The sequence below is a fragment of the Chelonia mydas genome, chromosome 7 (genome assembly GCF_015237465.2).
Source record: "Chelonia mydas isolate rCheMyd1 chromosome 7, rCheMyd1.pri.v2, whole genome shotgun sequence".
Lineage (NCBI taxonomy): Eukaryota > Metazoa > Chordata > Testudines > Cheloniidae > Chelonia > Chelonia mydas.
This window is the reverse complement of record NC_057853.1, coordinates 48,563,856-48,582,306: the sequence shown is the minus strand read 5'-3', so window position 1 is coordinate 48,582,306 and position 18,451 is coordinate 48,563,856. Positions and strand designations below refer to the sequence as shown.

At 54.4% G+C, this 18,451-nt stretch overlaps 2 protein-coding genes across 3 annotated transcripts in view; both read right to left on the bottom strand.

The window, feature by feature from the left end:
* MST1R (macrophage stimulating 1 receptor) overlaps window positions 1-9,143 on the bottom strand; it is a 74,837-nt gene extending 65,694 nt beyond the window's left edge. Inside the window, exon 1 of the mRNA XM_007052683.4 lies at window positions 7,376-9,143. The gene's annotated coding sequence lies outside the window, so the exon portion shown is untranslated. The remainder of the gene's footprint in view (window positions 1-7,375) is intronic.
* A 130-nt stretch (window positions 9,144-9,273) lies between these two features.
* MON1A (MON1 homolog A, secretory trafficking associated) overlaps window positions 9,274-18,451 on the bottom strand; it is a 32,870-nt gene continuing 23,692 nt past the window's right edge. For both annotated transcript variants that reach the window (XM_007052678.4, XM_043551381.1), the window contains 4 exons: window positions 16,763-17,230; window positions 15,094-15,859; window positions 12,701-12,848; window positions 9,274-10,880 (listed from right to left, as the gene is read on the bottom strand). In XM_007052678.4, coding sequence (XP_007052740.1) covers window positions 10,740-10,880; window positions 12,701-12,848; window positions 15,094-15,859; window positions 16,763-17,230 — 1,523 coding nt within the window. In that variant the 3' untranslated portion in view covers window positions 9,274-10,739. The remainder of the gene's footprint in view (window positions 10,881-12,700; window positions 12,849-15,093; window positions 15,860-16,762; window positions 17,231-18,451) is intronic.

Genomic DNA, 18,451 nt, shown 5'->3' with positions numbered 1-18,451 from the left:
CTGCCTGAAACTAAGCAAGGCCACACAGGGCAGATATGGAAGAACAATGCTGAATAAAGCAGCTTTATGTATAGTTTAACAAATGATACAGAGAACCAGGAAACTAGCTGGGAACTGGATTGGCTGGCTATATGGATACTTGGGGCAGCTTGCTATTGGATAAGTATGCTGGGAAAAAGGATGTATAAAAGCCTGTGTAACTTCCTGCTCTGGGTACAGGATTTGAGATTCAAATCTCCCTGTACCTATTTGAAGCTTCAAATAAACTTTTCTGCTTCTCCACCCCGTTGTGATTATTGGGTGTAGCACACCGGGTAACGAACCAACTGAAGCTGTTGTTCAGCCTCTCGGCACTGGGTGCCGGCAACCGGGGGAGGGACTCAGTTTCCCTAGGTGTTACTGGTTTAACGAGGGGATGGGAGAGGGAGTTTGTTATTACAGAGGACCAGCGACGAACTTGAGACCCCAGCCAATGGCCAGGAGAATGGATACCCCATTCCTGACCTGGTGACTGGGAGGCCCAGCTCAGGAGTCACAGCTGGTTCTGGCCAGTGGGAGGACAATGGGCTGTGGAGAGAGGACCCCGGTGACCTGAGCAGCTGGTTCCAGCCAGAGGGGGCCAGAGGATGGAAGAAAGGAGAGGAGGCCCAGGCGATACTGTTTACCTATGTAGAAGACAATGGACAGAGGCAGGACTTGGGGGAGGTGATATCAAATGCCAACCTGGGAAGCAGGGGGGCTCGGGACTGGAGAGAGAGACCAGGCAGAGCCCACCTGGATGCAGGGGAGACTTGAATGTGCTGTGCTGAGGGAGGCCAGGCCTGAGGGCCCAGAGAGTTTCCTATGCTGTGTTCAGACGCTCAATAAACCCTCCTGTTTTAAACTGGCTGAGAGTCACTCCGGTCTAGAGATCAGGGTTGCATTATTCTCTCTGGGAGTGGAGGCCCCGCGCATCCAGAGCGAGTGGACTCCCTGAGGGGGCCCTCGGCAAGAGACAGACATGCTAAGGCTCAGAGAGGTGCAGTTCCAGGAGGTGGAGGGGCTTAACTCCTGAGAGAGAGTGGACCCCTGAGAAGGGCTGTATCACTGAAGGGGGTTCCCCCCAGGGACCATACAGGGCCAAGAGTGGGCACAACCTGTGAGTCTGTGACAATCCCGAATCAGAGTGCACACACACACACACACAGGCATGGAGATGAAAGCCTAAATTCAAACGGACGAAGTTGGCTGGGTTCTAGTTTTCACAGAGACACGTAGCACAAAACCCTGGGTGTTCCAATTACGTCTCTTAACATTTTAGAAGAGTTTAAAGTTTTCCTCCATCAATTGAAATTGCTGTCTTTCACACCAATGTTGAGTTCACAGAAATATTTCAGAGCAAAGGAATTAAACAAACAAGGGAGAGGGGAAGGAAATCTCCCCAAACCTATTTTTTCCTTCCATTCCCCCACCCCCATTTCCCCCCAATCCTTGATGTATGTGACTGGTCACCAAGCCTGATCAATTCTGAAAAGAGCATGGTGAGAAGGAAGACATCCCCAGGGCTGGGGATCTGTTTGCAGACGGTTTGCCAAGAGGAAGTGAATAGCTCAAATGTATTGAATACAGACCTCACAAGGAGTACTGGTTCTCAAAGCCATCAGCTCTTTCCAGTAACGTACCAGACTCTGCCCCCTTCCAACAACACCAGGTCATTTAACCCTATGGTGCAATCGTAGCAGCCACCGTGACTTCCTGTTAATTAAGAGGATCCGCTGTGTTGCACAGTGGCGGTGACTTGTAATGCTGTTACTCAGGGACAGTGTATGCAGAGCAGCAGGGAGGCCTCAGTGCATGGAGCAGATGGAGCTTCTCCCTTGCACAGGCTTTGGTAGTACAGGATGGTGCATGACTGGTGCATGACTGGTGCCCCAGCTGGAGGCAATGCTAGTGCTGCTGAAGCATGCTGTTCTCCAGCGGCTGCAGCCCACACAGGATACAGGGGGAGGTTTGCAGAGGCACAAAGTTGAGCTAGGTTCCTAAGTCCCAGAGAGAGCCAATGGGAGTTGGGCACCTACCCAGGCCTTAAGGCATGCATACTCAAAAAGGGTCCCAACCCCAGCAATACAGTGTCCACAGCTGGAGCTTCCAGGGATCCCCTCCCTCGCAGCAGGCTCATCAGTCAATAAAAGCCCAATACAGCCCCCCGTTACCAAGTGGTGACTCCCAGTGCTCTCCCTGGAGACAGGCTCCCTTCCTGCACCCAGGTTCACCTGCCTTCCCCAACCCCAGGCGTCCTGCGCATCCTCTTCAAGGCCCCCTCACTGACACTTCCTGTTTTCCTCCCTACTCTCTGACTTATGGGCTCACACGCCCCCTGTGACCTCTCCTAGGTGGTACTTAGCTAGCCACAGATGCACTGGGCCTGCTCTGCCCCCTGTGAGCAGCAGTGTCGGCAACAGCAGGAAGCCTCTCCCCACCCCAGCTCTTTTTACAGACCTTTTTTAAGCCCTGTGCCAACTGCCATCTGTGCATTTCACATTTCCCCTGAGCTCTAGTATCACTCATTCTCTTTCCACACCAGTGACCGAGGGCTGTGAAGTCCTAGGCCGTCATGTTCATAGAACGTAAGGCCAGAGGCGACCACGAGCCTATCTAACCTGAGCTGCTGGATAGGGCAGGCCAGAGAATGTCCCGCAGCTACCCCTGCATTGAGCCCAGTGACTTGTGTTTGGCCCAGCTGGATCTGCAGACCCCAATGAACGGAGAATCCAGCACTGCCCAGCAGAGTTTGTGCAGCACTCATTGTCGAAAGTGTGTCCCTCCAATATTTCTAATGTGAACGTGTCTGGCTGTGACTCCAGCCAGTGGTTCTGGTTCTGTCTTTCTCGGTGATTTCAGTACCTGGGATATGTTCCCTGGGGAGATACTTACCTGCTGTGATCCAGTTGAGCTCTCAAAGTCTCTCTCAGGCACTTTCTCCAGCCTTCAAGTCATTGTCATGGCTCCTTTGGGCACTGTCTGCAATTTTTCAACATCCGTTTTCAAATGAGGCCCACAGAACTGGGCCCAGTGTCCAACACCAGTCCAGCCAGGCTGGGGAAGCAGCAAGGACCGTGAGGGCTGGGTGGGCCACAAATCTGGTGGTTGGATCTGAATGTCTGTGGCTAGGGGCAGGCAGAGGTTTTTCGCCCCCTGCCGTTTGCAGAATGACTTTCAGTGGCTATGTAATGGGGTCTATAGACCACATACTGAGCTTAGGCAGGAGGGGGAGGGGAGTCTCTCCTGTCTGCGGGCAAGCAGCCCAGCCACACCCACGCACAGCTGCCTGAGCTGCAAGTCATGGAGGCGGGCACCCAGCTGCGCCCATTGAAGGAAACAAAACCTGCTACAAAGGGGAGAGTGCAGAGATGGAAGGGGAGGCAGAAGGACCTGGGACAGCGGAAGGGCAGCACCCCTGCTCCTGGCTGCTTCCCCGAGAACAACTCAGAGAGTGAGGCACACTTCTGGACTGAGGAAAGTGAAGAGTCAAAGAATTGCTCTGACCAGGGGCAAACTAAGGAGGTCCCAGCGAGGGCAGCTGCGACTTGGAGACAGTGTGGTACCAGAAGTGGGGTCTGTGTGCAGAGGCCCCTCCCTGCAGAGATGGGAAGCCAAAAACAAAACAGAACCTCCTCTCCTTTTTTCCCCCTTCTACCTACACCTGAGAACTATGGAGATGACTCAGCTCCTGCTATAGCTGGCAGACTCCACAGCCCAATAACAGCTGACTGAACAGATGGCAGCTCACCAGCAACAGCTGTTAAAACGGGTGGCTGCTAGTATCAGCTGCTACCCCCCAGCATCCCGCTTCTGTGGGAAACACATTCCCCCCAATACAGGGATCACTCCGGGCCCGAAGCTCCCCATGATGACAGCGGATGATGATCCCAGAGCATTCCTGATTACCTTTGAGAGGATAACCACGCCACCGAACTAGCCCCCAGCCCAGTGGGCAATCCGGCTCACCCCACTCCTCATGGGGGAAGCCCAGGCAGTGTATCGAGGTCAGGATGACACGGCACCCCAAGACTATGAGCAAGTGAAGGCAGCCATATTGGATAGGTTAGGCCTAGATGAAGAGGCCTACTGTCAGCATTCTCACCATCAGTGCTACCACCTCTTCCCCCCATAAGGCATGGCCCCGGGCAGTCGCCCAGAGGCGGAAGGACTCCTAATGGTGATTGTTAAAACCAGAATCTCGAACGGGGCCCCAAGTAGCCGAGCTCATAGTCCTAGAACAGTTCATACTGATTCTTCTGCTCACTGGTCGAGACTGGGTTTGCAGACACCTGCCGCTAACCCTAGCTGAGGCCTCCTCCCTCTTGGAGGGAACGATGGCTCCCGATATACCACAGAAGGAAATGAGCCAGGGACCCAAAAGTGGTGGTCCCTCTTGGGTGAACTCCAGGAAGACGTAGACTGCTATCCAACTGACTGGCAGCTTAAGGGGAAGAAAAATACCTCAGGGTCCATGGGTCAGATTTCCCCACAACAATAGGCCCATGCCTTTAACTTCCCTACCAACTCCTCACCTCATATCTATACAGGAACTGGCTCGCTGCAACTCAGAAAGAAGGTAACACAGCTGCCAGAAGACAAGGGACAGACGTAATGATCTATTACTCCTGCAGACAACAGGGGCACAGATTCTGCAACTGCCACTACATGGAGTATAACTTTGGAGTGATCTGGACCAGAGAAAATAGGGCATGAAGAAAAAGCCCGAGGAAACTCACAATCCCAGTTGAAGTGGAGGGTGAAAAGACACAGGCCCTCGTAGACTCAATGTGTGATCAGACATGTATCTGGGAACGAATAGCCAAGGTGGCAAGGAAACTCAAGAAGGGGAAAATCCCAATCAGATGTATCCATGGAGATATATTACAGTACCTCATCACAACAATAAGACTAACTGTTGATGGGCACCAAGGTCAGATGAGAGAATGTGTGTCTACAGACCTCCGCTACCCAGAGATATTAGGCTGGGACTGGCTGTAGTTCTTCGAGCTCTTACAGAAGCTTCCCCTAGCACCAGAACCCAAAGAAGACACCCCAGAGGAGATGCTGGGGGGGTCTTGTTCCCTTTTAAGGATCCTGACCCAAGGAAAGAAAATCTCAGACAGAGAAATGGATAGTGAGGAGAGAGCAAAGGGAAGTGAGAGAGGCAGTCCCTTCCATAGGTGTAATGGAGGCCACAAATGCTGGAACTGATGCCTGCGAGGCAGATGAGCCTGGAGAAGAAACATCCATGGGCCCCAATACACCACCCCCTCTGCAAGAATCTAACCTGGAGAATCTAACTAGGTTTTCTGATTTCCACATGCAACAAAGAAATTATGAGACCTTGAGTCAAGCCTTCGAACAAGTAGTCACGACAGATGACGAAGACGTGGATCCCCTAAAGGCCCAGCAGTACCCACATTTTGCCCTGAGGGCACACTGGTTATATTGCATTGACCAAGACAAGCAGATACAAGAGATAAGGACACAACTGCTAGTACGACGCATATATCGCTGTGGGTTAGTGCGTTTGGCCCACACAACCATGTGTGGGGGACAACTGGGGAAAAACAAGACACAATCGAGGCTCCTGGCCCAATACTTTTGGCCAGGAATCTTTAAGGAGGTTAAGGATTTATGCACCTCCTGTCCCAGATGTCAATTGACAGCACCTAAGGAAAGCCTGCAAGCCCTACTATTGCCTCTCCCCTTGGTGGATGCCCCCATTGAAAGGATAGGGATTGACTTTATAGGCCCCCTAGAGAAGAACACCTCAGGACACCAGCATATACTTGTCATCAAGGATTATGTCACTGGATACCCAGAAACTATACCACTACGGTCTACGAACGCTAAGATGATAGCCAATGAGTTACTGAAAATCCTCGCGAGGGTCAGGTTTCCCAAAGAAGTCCTAACAGACCAGGGGACAAATTTCACATCCTGACTGATGAGAGAGGTATGGGAACTATTAGAAATCAAACCCTGACGCACATCCGTGTACCACCCCCACAACAGATGGCCTAGGGGAAAGGGTCAATCAGACACTCAAGGGGATTCTCAAGTAGTTCATTGCCCAGGATCCCTGACACTGGGACCAACTACTCCCAGCAGAGAGGTGCCCCAAGCTTCAACGGGGTTTTTGCCATTTGTATTGCTATATGCACAGGTGCCAACTCTTGTCAGCGCCAGTGGGTGCTCGTGCCCTCCCCGGCCCCTGCAAACTGGATACAATTAACTTAGGCTTGAATAGAGACTGGGAGTGGATGGGTCATTAAACTGGATACAATTATCTTAGGCTTGAATAGAGACTGGGAGTGGATGGGTCATTACACAAAGTAAAACTATTTCCCCATGTTTATTCCCCCACCCCCACCCCCCACTGTTCCTCAGACGTTCTTGTCAACTGCTGGAAATGGCCCACCTTGATTATCACTACAAAAGGTTCCCCCCCCGCCACCTCCCCCCCCACCCACCCCCCCGCTATCCTGCTGGTAATAGCTCACCTTAAGTGATCACTCTCCTTACAGTGTGTATGGTAACACCCATTGTTTCATTGTTCATGTATATAAATCTCCCCACTGTATTTTCCACTGAATGCATCCGATGAAGTGAGCTGTAGCTCATGAAAGCTTATACTCAAATAAATTGGTTAGTCTCTAAGGTGCCACAAGCCCTCCCCGGAGTAACTAGCCCCCCTCGCTGAGCCAAGGGGTCTCCTCGCCACATGCTTGCCCTTCATTCCTCTTCTGTCCTGGGCCTCGGGATTATCCCTCCACCCTCGAGATTCCCTTCTCCTGCCCCCCCCGCCCCCCCCCAGGCTTTTGCCCTCTCCTACTTCCCGTCCTCCCTGTATCTCTCAGACCCTCTTCCAGCGGGCTCCTCCTTCCCCAGGAGCTGCTGGCGCTTGCTCCCCTGTTCTAAACCTGCCCCCACCCCAGACAAGTGTGTCTGCCCCCAGGGTGCTGCTGCTGCTCCCTCGGTGCCCTTGACTCAGATCTGCCTCTGCCAGGGCTCCCCTCCCCGCACCCCTGTTATTTCCTCGGGGAGGTCTCACAGCTTCCCCAGGTTAAACGCAGCAAAACTGGGGCCCCTCACCCTCCCTGTTCCCCAAACCTGGCCCGGCTGCTGCCAAACCCCATTGTTCTTCCCGTCCCCTTGGGATCAGCTCTCTCCCACCCTGGGCGCCTCATGCCTCGCCTGAGGCCAGCCTTCTCTTCCTCCCCTCCCCTGTCCAGCCTATTCTGCCCACTGCAGCCAAACTCTCCTCCCTTGGCCCACCATAGGGGTCCTGTCTGCTCCCTGCTCAGATCCACCCACCGGCCTCCAGCCTCCGCCCAGTGATCCCACGCACCTCTTCCTCTTCCTGAAGGCTCTGCCTGGCACTGCCATGTTGTAACCCCCGGCATGCCTATTCCACCGGCTCCATCCACCTCCCCGAGTCCTTCATCTGCTCCGGATCGCATCACTGAGTCTTCTTCCCCAGGGGTCCTCCTGCAGGGCCAGCCTCTCTGACCCAGGGCAATGAACCCCATCCACAGCCTGGTCCTCACACTGCCCTTCTCGCTGCCAGCCGTCCCCTCCTGCTGGCCTCATCCATCCCCTTCTGGCTGCTTCTGAGGAGACACCACCACTCTTGGGATGCTGAGTGCATCGACACACTGGAGCAGTAACACTGTCGGCATTTGAGAGCTGCTACCCTTCTCTGCAAAGGGCCCAGCCCTGCAGACCCACATGCATGGGAGCAGCCCTCGCCCTGTGCTCCAGTGGAACTACTCCCCGAAAGAGGGTCGCCGTGCTGGACCTAGCCCTGGTAGTGCGTCATGCACAGCGGAAGGAAGGGGAAGGTGTCAGAGGTTCAGGAATTGGACTGTAGAGGTTGAGCATGGAGAGGAAGGCTGGGCCTGTGGCTAGGCCCTACCTTGAGAGCCAGATGACCAGGATTCAGTTCCCAGCTTTGGTTTGCTCCCTGAGTGAGCTTTGGTTGGTCGCTGTGCCTCTGTTCCCGTCTGTAGAACAATAATTATACCTCGTAGAGAGCATCAGTGGCTCTCAACACGTGGCATAATCGTTGTGCATTTCCCTTGCACCGCCATGAGGCAGGACAGGACTAGCATCCCCACTGCACAGAGGCTAAGTGACTTGCCCAGGGTCACACCAGAGGCCTGTGACAGCCCAGGAAGTTCACCACGGGCCTCCCATGGCTGAGGCTGCTACCCGAGTACAGCTCTTGTGCATGGGAGGGAGGGGCATGAGGATAAGTCTCTTCTGGATTGAGGGGCTCAGATATGCTGGTCATGGGGGCCAGGTACCCAAGATAGCAACAGAGCCTGGAAAGGCAGAAGGAAGGCTGCCCTTCTCAAACCAGGTCACTGACACCCCAGAACTCAGCCCCCTAGAGACTCACCACGCTGGTTGCGGTGAAGGGGGGCCCAGGTTTGCATGGAATGGGTGCCCTTTACTGCTGAGCTTTGTAGGCCAAGGTTCAGGGCAGATGAGGCAATGACTGGCAGGGTTGTGAAATCTGCCAGGGAGGATGTGGTTTATAGTTGCACTGTGCAGATCCTGGAGTCCAGATTTCCCCACTGGGCAGCAGGCACCGGCTGCTCCCAATGGTCTCCCCACTCCCCAGCCCTGTACGGTGCTTATGGAGAGCTCCCTGTGTTCCCAAAATGCCTTTCACACTCATGGGCCCACAGTGAGCAAGTGAAGGAAAGAGCCTCCAAGCCCCAGACAAATCCTCCTTTTCCACCCTTGGAGCTGGGGGCCTGATTTCCCCCGCCCTGTGGTCTCTTGGGACAGATCAGTGATGGCCACCTGCTAGTCACACTCCTTGTTCCCCAGGGACACATCTCCTCGGAGGCCGAGAGGACAGCCAGGGCTGCTCTATCCTCTCCTCTTGGCCCAGGGTGACTGGCAGTTCAGGGGGGTGAGATCTTACCACTGTAGCTATACCGAGAGGATAGGATCAAGGTGCCTCGTATCGCTATAGCTTATTCCTCTTATCTGTGCTGAGGCAGGGCCCAGGAGCCAGGTGCGGCTGTGGACAAGCACGTGGTGCTGGCTTGGCCTGGGCCCACCACTGGCACCATCCGGGTGCAATTCCAAAGTCTGCTTGGGTCAGTGGCACATTGCAGAGCTGCTGGAGGCCCCTGCCCCTGCTGGGCCATGGCACCCACTTTATTAACTCCACATGGGACATTTGTTCTGGGCTGTAGTATTGCAAATTCCTGAAAATAAGAACAACTGATAATCATTGTAAAGCACCGAAGAACAGCGGGACATCCAGCTGTGCCGAGCACGTGCAGGCTACACCAGAGACAGTTTGGGTTACAATGAACATCGTTTGGCTTTTCAGAGACAGTCAACAGGGGTCCCAATGGGGCTCACAACGGAAACTGACTTTAACCTCAGACTCTGGCCCCAGCCCTTCCCCGCTCTTATCCTCTGCTGCCACCACATGGCCATCTCCCCGCAATAAAACCACCGTTGTTTCTCTGCAGCCTTTATTCAGTGATGTTGGTTTCCTCCTCCAGCCCCATCCCAGGATCTGGTGCCGCTTTGGCCATTAACACAGATCAGCTGCTGAGCTGACTCTGAAAACCCAGCCACAGGGACAGGCAAACTGCCCGCGATCTGGGCTTGGGCAAGATCCAGGGAATACCTGGGGGCGGGAGAGGCCGGCACTGACTAACGGAGACCTGGGGGTGAATCCTTCTGGGCTTGGAGACCCAGCCACCCTGGCCTCCCCAGGGTGACCACACCAACACAAGGCAACGTGGGGGCCTCCTCACTTTGGAACTCAGAGGGTCTGTTCTTCCTGTCCGGGTGCTCCCTGCCCCTAGCCCCCCAACACTGCCAGACTGGTCTGGCCAAGAGACGCTGGTGTGGAGATGCAAGGAGCAGGGGAAAGCTGGAAGGCAGCAGGGAGAGGGACCACACCAAGGGGCCCTTCCTGCTCATGGCAAGTCGCCCTGTGTGCCCCGCCCACCATCGCCCCTGAGAACCTGTCCCTTGGGGAGCCAGGCCGAATGCCCGGGCCTGGCAGATGGCTGGGGTGGAGTTGGAGCCAACAGGTTCTGTGGCTCCCAGACAGTGACCCCTGGCTCAGAGACCTGGACCCCAGGGGTAGGGGGGTGGGGGTGGAGCAGTGGAGATGCCACCTCAGCACTCTGGGAATAGTCTAATGATGGAGAAAAGAGGGAAGGTGCTGCAGGAAGAACCAGGGGTCCTAGGAGCCCAGTGCAGACTGAGCGCCCACCCCTCCCCTGCCCACCAAGGAGGCAGCTAGCAACGGGCAGATCCCCTCCACCCGAGACTGAGGGATATACCCCAGGAATGAAGATGAGTGTCGCAAGAGGGGAGGGAAGCAGGACAGGGTGGAGAGGCTGAGAAGTGGCAGGTAAGGTAAAAGCACTGGCTGGAGGCTGTAGTGGGGAATGCGTGTCCAGGTGGGTTGGCCCCTCAGTAGCAGGGGTCTCCATTGGGTCCTGGTCACAGCACAGGGGAACTCGGGAAGCTTTAGGGTCTCTAAAATCTGCTATTTAACAACCCCATTAATGTGCTTTCCCTGCGTTTGGGGGCAGAGGGCTCTGCTTCCCAAGGGTCTCCCTTTCCCGCCATCCCCCACGCACACCAGGAGGGCGGGGCTTGCCCTGGAGGGTGTCCTGATCAGAGCTGGGAATGCTCTGGGCATGGCTGGCACGGCACAGCACCCATCAGTAGGTCTGTGGTGTCAGGATGAAGAGTCGGTCCTCTTCCCTGCGGATCCACTTCATGAGCTTGTTGACGGCGCTGACAGCGGCTGCCTTGGTCCCCAGGGGGCTGTAGCACACGTAGAGCTCGAAGGCACTGGTCACCTACAGAAGGGATGAGAGCCAATCCCAGTCAGTGCCTGGGCACAGAGCCTACCTCCAGATGCCAGGAGGGGTCCAGGAGGATGGCCCAGCGATGAGGTCACTAACTTAGGAGATGGGGGTTCAATTCCTTGCCCTGTTACAGACCTCGGCCCAGATCATGTAGTCTCTCTGGCCTGTTTCCCCATCTGAGCAATGGGAAGGGCAGCACTGCTGCATGGGTGGGTAATGAAGATACGTACGTTAGAGACTGCAAGTGGACAGGGCTTTCTACCTCCTAACTGGGGAGCAAAGGTTTTTGGCACGTTTCCATAATTAACATTGTCCATTCTGCTTATGAAAGTTTAAACCCTGTGAGGGCCATCCCTTCCCCCCAGGAGCTCCCTGGATTTGTACTAAAAACCAATGGATTTAACCTTTCCATCCCGGGCAGATGCTCAAGTTATGCCCACTCATGCCATAGACCAGCAGCTACTTTTCCTAGAACACAGCAGCCCTCACCTCTAACATGGAGATGAGGCCTGTGGAAAGGCCTTGCTGCACTGCATACTGGAAACTATCTCAGCTCAGTATGGAGCATTGCATGCTGCAATGGGTACATGTTGCAATAGGTGCATCCTGGCACATCAAGGACCCCGACAAGGCTAGGGCTCTCCCACAAAAGCCAGAGCAGGGGGCAACCCCAGGCTTGCAGAACAACACTAGAAGTCTCCTGCCGTGTATTCACATTGTATCACAACGGGGTCCCGCAGCATCATCGTGCTACAACCTAAAGGTCACACAGCTGTTGTGTGAGGATGCACGCTAGAGATGGCCTCTCAGAGGAGCAGCAAAAGAGTACGGCAGCAAAGAAGAACGTTGACAAATTGGAGCGAGTTCGGAGAAGAGCCAGGAGGCTGATTAAAGGATTGGAGAACCTGCCTTATAGTGAGACACACAATGAGCTCAATCAATTTAGCTTAATAACAAGAGGGTGAAGGGGTGACTTGATCACAGTCTGTAAGTACCTGAAAGGGGGACAGATATTTAACAATGGGCTCTTCAGGCCAGCAGGTCTAACGCAGCCCAATGAGTGGAACCTGAAGGTAGGCAAATCTAGACTGGAAATAAGGTGTACATTAATAGTGAGGAGAATTAACCGTGGGAACCACTTACCCAGGGTTATGGTGGGTTCTCCATCACTGACCATTTTTAAATCCAAATGGGATGTTTTTCTATAATATTTGCCCTAGTTCAAACAGGGATAATTGGGGGGCAGTCTCTACAGAGGGGGGCAGACTAGATGGAATCATCTATGAAACCCCTGGTTACCTGGTACATCATGGTTGTCACTGTGTTGCAAAACCATGGCCATTTGGAACTCTGTGGTGGGGCAGGGCTGGAACTCAGATCGGCCTGCCTATGCCAAAAGCCCAGGACTCTGCCACTTGAACTAAAGGAGATTCCCCTGAGCAGCAAACAGTATAGGGCTTATGACACACCTGAGCAGTTCTTATTTTCTCTCTCTCCCCAGGTATTTCCCAGGCACTTATCCTAACAGTGTGTTGGTATCCAGGTTCCATGCAGAGGAAATTCCATGCAGAGGACAGTTGAACATACACGCTAACCAGACCATTCAGTGTACTCTAGCTCTCCTATCTCAGCTTGTTACCCCCATTATGGCATATTGGTCTTTGCCCCCTCTAGTGGCTGGTCCTAATAAGAGGAGAAAAGTCTACTACTGCTGACAGCACTAGTCTTTAGCTCAAATGACAGAGGCTTGGCTGGTCCATTACGACCTCTCTAGATGTGGGGCAGCTGATGGAAGGATGAGTGGTTCTTACCCAAGCCAGGAGATTTTCGCTGGGTCCTGTGAAGTAGATGTTTTTCAGGGGGCGGGAGGAGTTGTGGGCACGGCTGTGCAGGTACTGGTATAGCTCCAGCAGCCTCTGCTTCTCCTCCTCGCTGACATAGGGAGCCTCAATCTCAGGGCTGGAAAAACAAATTGCCCTTTGATTAACCCCCCAGAACGTTAACCTGACCAGGGTAAGCTCCACACAACAGAGCAATGGAACTTCTTGTCCTCTGGGCACCCCCTTGGGTCACAGAAAGCTACTGAGCCCAGGGGTAGCATGTGCCAGCCGAACCGCCACACCTTGCACGGTGATGGAGATCACCGGTAGCCAGCATAAGAACGGTCATAGTGGGTCAGACCAAAGGTCCATCAAGCCCAGTATCCTGTCCTCTGACAGTGGCCAGTGGCAGGTGCCCCAAAGGGAATGAACAGACAGGTTATCATCAAGTGATCCATGCCCTGTCACCCAATCCCAGCTTCTGACAAACAGAGGCTAGGGACACCATTCCTGCCCATCCTGGCTAATAGCCATTGATGGACCTATCTTCTATGAATCTATCCAGCTCCCTTTTGAACCCCATTATAGTACTGGCCTTCACAACACCCTCTGGCAAGGAGTTCCAGAGGTTGACAGTGCGTTGCATGAAAAAAATACTTTCTTGTGTTTGTTTAAACCTGCAACCTATTAATTTCATTTGTGGCCCCTTGTTCTTGTATTATAAGAAGGAGTAAATAACACTTCGCTTATTTACTTTCTCTGTCCACTCAATGATTTTATAGACTTCTATCATATCCCCGCCTTCGTTGCCTCTTTTCCAAGCTGAAAGTCCCAGTCTTATTAATCTCTCCTCATATAGAAGCCGTTCCATACCCCTAATCATTTTTGTTGCCCTTTTCTGAACCTTTTCCAACTCCAATATATCTTTTTTGAGATGGGGCAACCACATCTGCATGCAGTATTCAAGGTGTGGGCGTACCATGGATTTATACAGAGGCGATATGTTATTTCCTCTCTTATTATCTATCCCTTTCTTGATGATTCCCAACATTCTGTTCACTTTTTTGACTGCCACTGCACATTGAGTGGATGATTTCAGAGAACTATCCACAATGACTCCAAGATCTCAGCACTCACCCGTGTCTGCCAGCTGCTTGCAGGTGACTCTGATGGAAATTGCACACTAGCTGGCACCTGCCTGTCACTGCCAGCTCCTCTCAAAGAAACGCTTGGACCCAATGAAGGACCCAGCATGGGGAGCTATGAAGAGCAGCTAGCCTGCAAAGTGAGGAGGAGCATGTCCTTCACCACTCCCTGTCTCTGGTGCAAAGAGGTCTGGGTAATGTAATATGCAAATGAACACACAGGCCTTCCTAGATCACTGCAGTGGAGCTCTTCCCGGTGTTTGCTTTTTGCCAGGATTTGCCATGGACGTCTCTCTATGCCCCCCCAGCCCACACCAGTCTTCAAGCCATGCACAAGGGGACCTTCCAAATGGCACTGCCCTGGAAGCCTGGCAGCTGTTCCTAGACCAGAAACAAAGGTCCCTGCGGATCAGTGCCACTCCTAGTGAGGGACAGTCCAGGCTGCTATCCAAGGAGCACTCTGGGCCCAGCACGGGTCTGGGGGATGGGTGTAAGTGAGCCCTCCAGAGCAATCCATTAGGAAGGCGGCTACAGTTGGAGTCATACACTGCAGCCTGGCTGGATGTTCCCCCTCCCATCATGCCACCAGTGACGCAGCTCCCCGAGCTGGAGCAGTGCTGGGAGCACTAGTGCAGACAGGGTCTAGACCCACTGGCACCAGCTGCCTGGAGCCTGGCCTACCTTGGCCGGCAGCAGGAAGCTGCACTGGTGGGAGCAGCAGTGGGAACATGAGGCATCTAGGCTGGTGCGGTGGGTGTCTTCTCCCGAGCACCAATCACTGTCACGGTGGGGAAGATACTTCATGAGCTCCCTGACTCTGGCTGCTGGGCACCCCCTTGGAGCTGCCACCCTGGAGCCCTGTGCCAGGCCTGCAGGGATCCCCTCTGTACTGAATGCCCCCCACAGCCCACTACTCAGGGCACACCTGGGAGAGATCCACCCTACCCCACAATGACACACCCCAGGGCTTCGTGTGTCCCTGACTTGCCCTTTGGTGCACGAGGTGCCGCGTGTGGCTCTAATATAAGGGCAGCTGTAAGCACAAGTGGTGGCTCTGGGGCACCCCAGGATCTGGCAGGAAGGGAAGCACCCCTGGCTGGCACTGATTGGCATGGCCACAGCTGGGAGCTACCTCTGTGCTCTGATGGCACAGAGCAGCCCCAGGGACTCATCCCAGCCGTGTGCGCTCCCCTCGGCTCCGTGTCTGGCGATGGAGACTATGCCCGCCTCGACTCTCACCTGGTGAAGAGACCTGAGCTCTTGGATTTGTAGATGAAGTGTCGTAGGTCTGGGATCCCCACCTGGGAGACGCTGTAGAAGGGGGTGCGCAGTGCCTCCAGCAAGGCATGGGACACACCACGCTTCCGCAGGCGCTCCTGGAAGCGGCGCTTGCAGTCGGAAATGGTGAAGAAGTCCTCACGGTCGGTGGAGACCAGGAGCAGGCACAGGTCCGTGTCCTGCTCCAAGTATGAGATGTGGACATGGAAGAAGCCACTGGAGTTGAACTTGGGTAGGCAGATGGGAGTCCAGGCCTCACCCTCACGGAAGGAGGAGGAGGAGCTTATGAGGTTGAAGAGTAAATGCAGGTCAATGGGGTGCAGGAACTGGTCCTTTCTCCTCACCAGAGACACCAGCTGGTTCCTGGACAGCAGGATGGAGAACACCAGGCTTTTGGCCTTGGCCTGCTGGAGGCAGGTGCTCACGGTGTCTCTGAGCCCTGCTGCCATCGGCAGGCTGCGCGCGGCACCCATCAGGAAGCTGGGGTCCCGAGCCATCAGGTCCAGCAAGTTGTCGGTGATGCGCTCAGAGCCCGCCAGCAGCCTGCGCAGGTCATAGTTCTGCTTCTGCTGGAAGATGTGGTTGAGCTGGGTCCAGGTGACCAAGCTGAGGATCTGGTAGTAGATGTAGAGGAGCTCATGGGCGATCTCCTGCTCCGACTGCCGCGTCCGGGCCATGGCCACCAGCACCAGGGGGCTCCGGCGCACAAAGACCACCTTGTAGCCATCTGCCCGGCACAGGAGGAAGAGAGAGGGACACATCAGCCCAGGGCAGCACACCGCTGGAAAATACCAGGGAGCTCTCGTGGCTCCGGAGGGTCAGCGAATGAGGCCATGTCTGTGCTACAGGCACTACAGTGTCAGAGCTACGTTGTCATAGCTATGCCGGCACAACCCCGTACAGACACAGCCTACACCAATTGATGGGTGTAGGAACACCACCTCCCTGAGTGATGGTGGGTAGGTCTTCTGTTGGCCTAGCTGCATCTACACCAGGGGTTAGGTTGTCGTAACTATGGGAAGCACCATAGCTATGACGACCTAACCCCTGGTGTAGACGCATCTAGGCCAATGGAAGACTTAGCTACCATCTCTTTGCAGCTAATCAACTTACATTTTCAGTGTCAGTCAGGCCTGAGAAGCAAGGATGGCTGCCTTGCAGTGAGGTGGGACACTGAGGGGTAAGCTCCTCCAGCAACCCAGTGCTCCTGGACCTAGCTAGGGAAGGGAAACCCAACACTTCCCCTGCACTGTGTCAGAGCCACGGGCTTTCGTATGCCCTTTCCAGGGAGACACCAACACACAGGCCCCTGGTCTCCTCATCTGCCTCCCTCTGTAACCATCTCACAATGCCCCCAGTTTGCACGCACATTCAAAGCACTCACCAACAGCAGATGACTGGATTCACACATGCAGCTGTGGTAACTGCACTTGCAAATCAGGCAGCTGTGTGTGCAGCTGGAGGCCGGGCCCAGCGCCTGCCCTGCTTCCAGGACAGCAGTGAGCTCCTGTCCAAGCTGGTGCTCCGGCCGCTCTGTGCAGCGGTCGTCAGCAGAGCATCACATCTAAGATCCAGCTAATAACCCCCGAGGCAGCATGTGCCCTCAAGTGGCCCCTGCCTGCGATGGTACCTGCATGAATAGACCTGATGGCATTCTTCTCTGCCTCCAGGAAGGACACCAGGGCCATCATCACTCCCATGGTGCTGGACAGCGCCTCCTCTGAGCCGTAGCGGGAATACACCGGCTTGCCTGCCTCGCTCAGCACGAACACATGCTTCTGATGCATGCGCCAGGCCTCCATGGTCACGTCCTCATCCTCCTTCTCTGACCGTGCTGAGTCCCTCCGGGCCGTCTGTGGCGAAAGATCCATCTCGTTCTCCTGGCTCATCCTCATCTCCTCCTCCAGGTCTAATGCCATGCCCGTCAGCTGTGTGCTGAGCTCACTGAAGTCCTTGCTGATCTGTTCCATGCTGGTCTGGTCTGCCTGGTCCCCTCGCCCTTCCTCAGGGCTCCTGGACGCAACGTCTCCATCCTCGGGGCTTGTCAGGTCCTCATAGGACCGGGTGTGAACAAACATCGCCCCCTCCTGGCCTGCCCCTGGAAACCAAGACACCGGAGACCTTTAGCCTCTCCTCTCCAGTGCCAAGATGGCTGCTCCAAGACAAGCTAGGACAGCCAGCTGGATGGTGGGGAGAAATAAGCCAGACCCTGCGAGACACCACCACAAATGGAGGGGAACCCCACTCGAGCCCTGCAGGACCAATAACAAAGTCAGGCTCGTGTGTCCCCATCCCCCTGCTAGAGAGAGGCCCCAAGTCTCCGAACCCCACCCTGTGCCAGAGCCCCATCTCTGTAGCAGAGCAGGCCAACTCCTAAAGCAGAGCCAGCACCTCTAATGCCTGCACCCAGGGCCCGGCTGGCTCAGCCATCGGGCTGTCCAGGCACCTGCAAAGAGAAACCAACGTGGCTGACCGAAGAGCCTAGCAGTCCTCTGAGTGCTGCCTGAGAATGGTGCTGCCGGACCTATCTGTGTCCTACTGGGGCTGCGCACACAAAATCCCTGCACCCCTGGTGATGCTGGCAGGCCAGATACTAGCTTTTTCCCGGGCTGCAGGCTTTAGCTAAGAACTGACGAACTCATAGCTGAAGACCAGACCACTTCACCTGTATGGTAGTTTTGCTCAAAAGGGGTATTACATTCTTATAAGACATTGGGTGTTTTGACTCTGTGAAATGCTTGTAAGTTGCTGCCTGCATTAATCTCGCTTGCAATGTCTGTATCCCAGGCTATAAGAAGAGAGGTAAGTTTTATTTTATAACTTTGAAAATGTTTGCTCTGAACTTGTGAACCCAGGCACAGGAATTGTCCCCCCACCCTTCCAGAAGGACTATCAAAATCAGGTGGGCCTTCAAGAAACATCGCAATCCAAAGGATTAGTTAACGGTCCTATCCGCACCTTGGAGATGCTACCTGCAAGGAAGCTTGTCCTGTGGACTTGGAAGCTGAATGAAGAAAATAAAACCAAGTCACAGGAAAGTCTTCCATCTTTTTGGCTGTTTGAAATCTGAAGGGACAGAGACTCTAAGGCCATGTCTACGTGACCACTTTTGTCAGTATAACTTATGTCGCTCAGGGGTGTGAACAAAACACACCCTGAACAACATGTTACACTGACAGAAGCGCCATTGTGGACAGCGCCATGCTAGTGGGAGAGCTTCTCCTGCTGACACAGCTATCACCGCTTGTGGAGGTGGTTTTATTATGTCAACAGGAGAGCTCTCTCCCACCGGCACAGAGCGGCTAAAGAAGCACTCTTA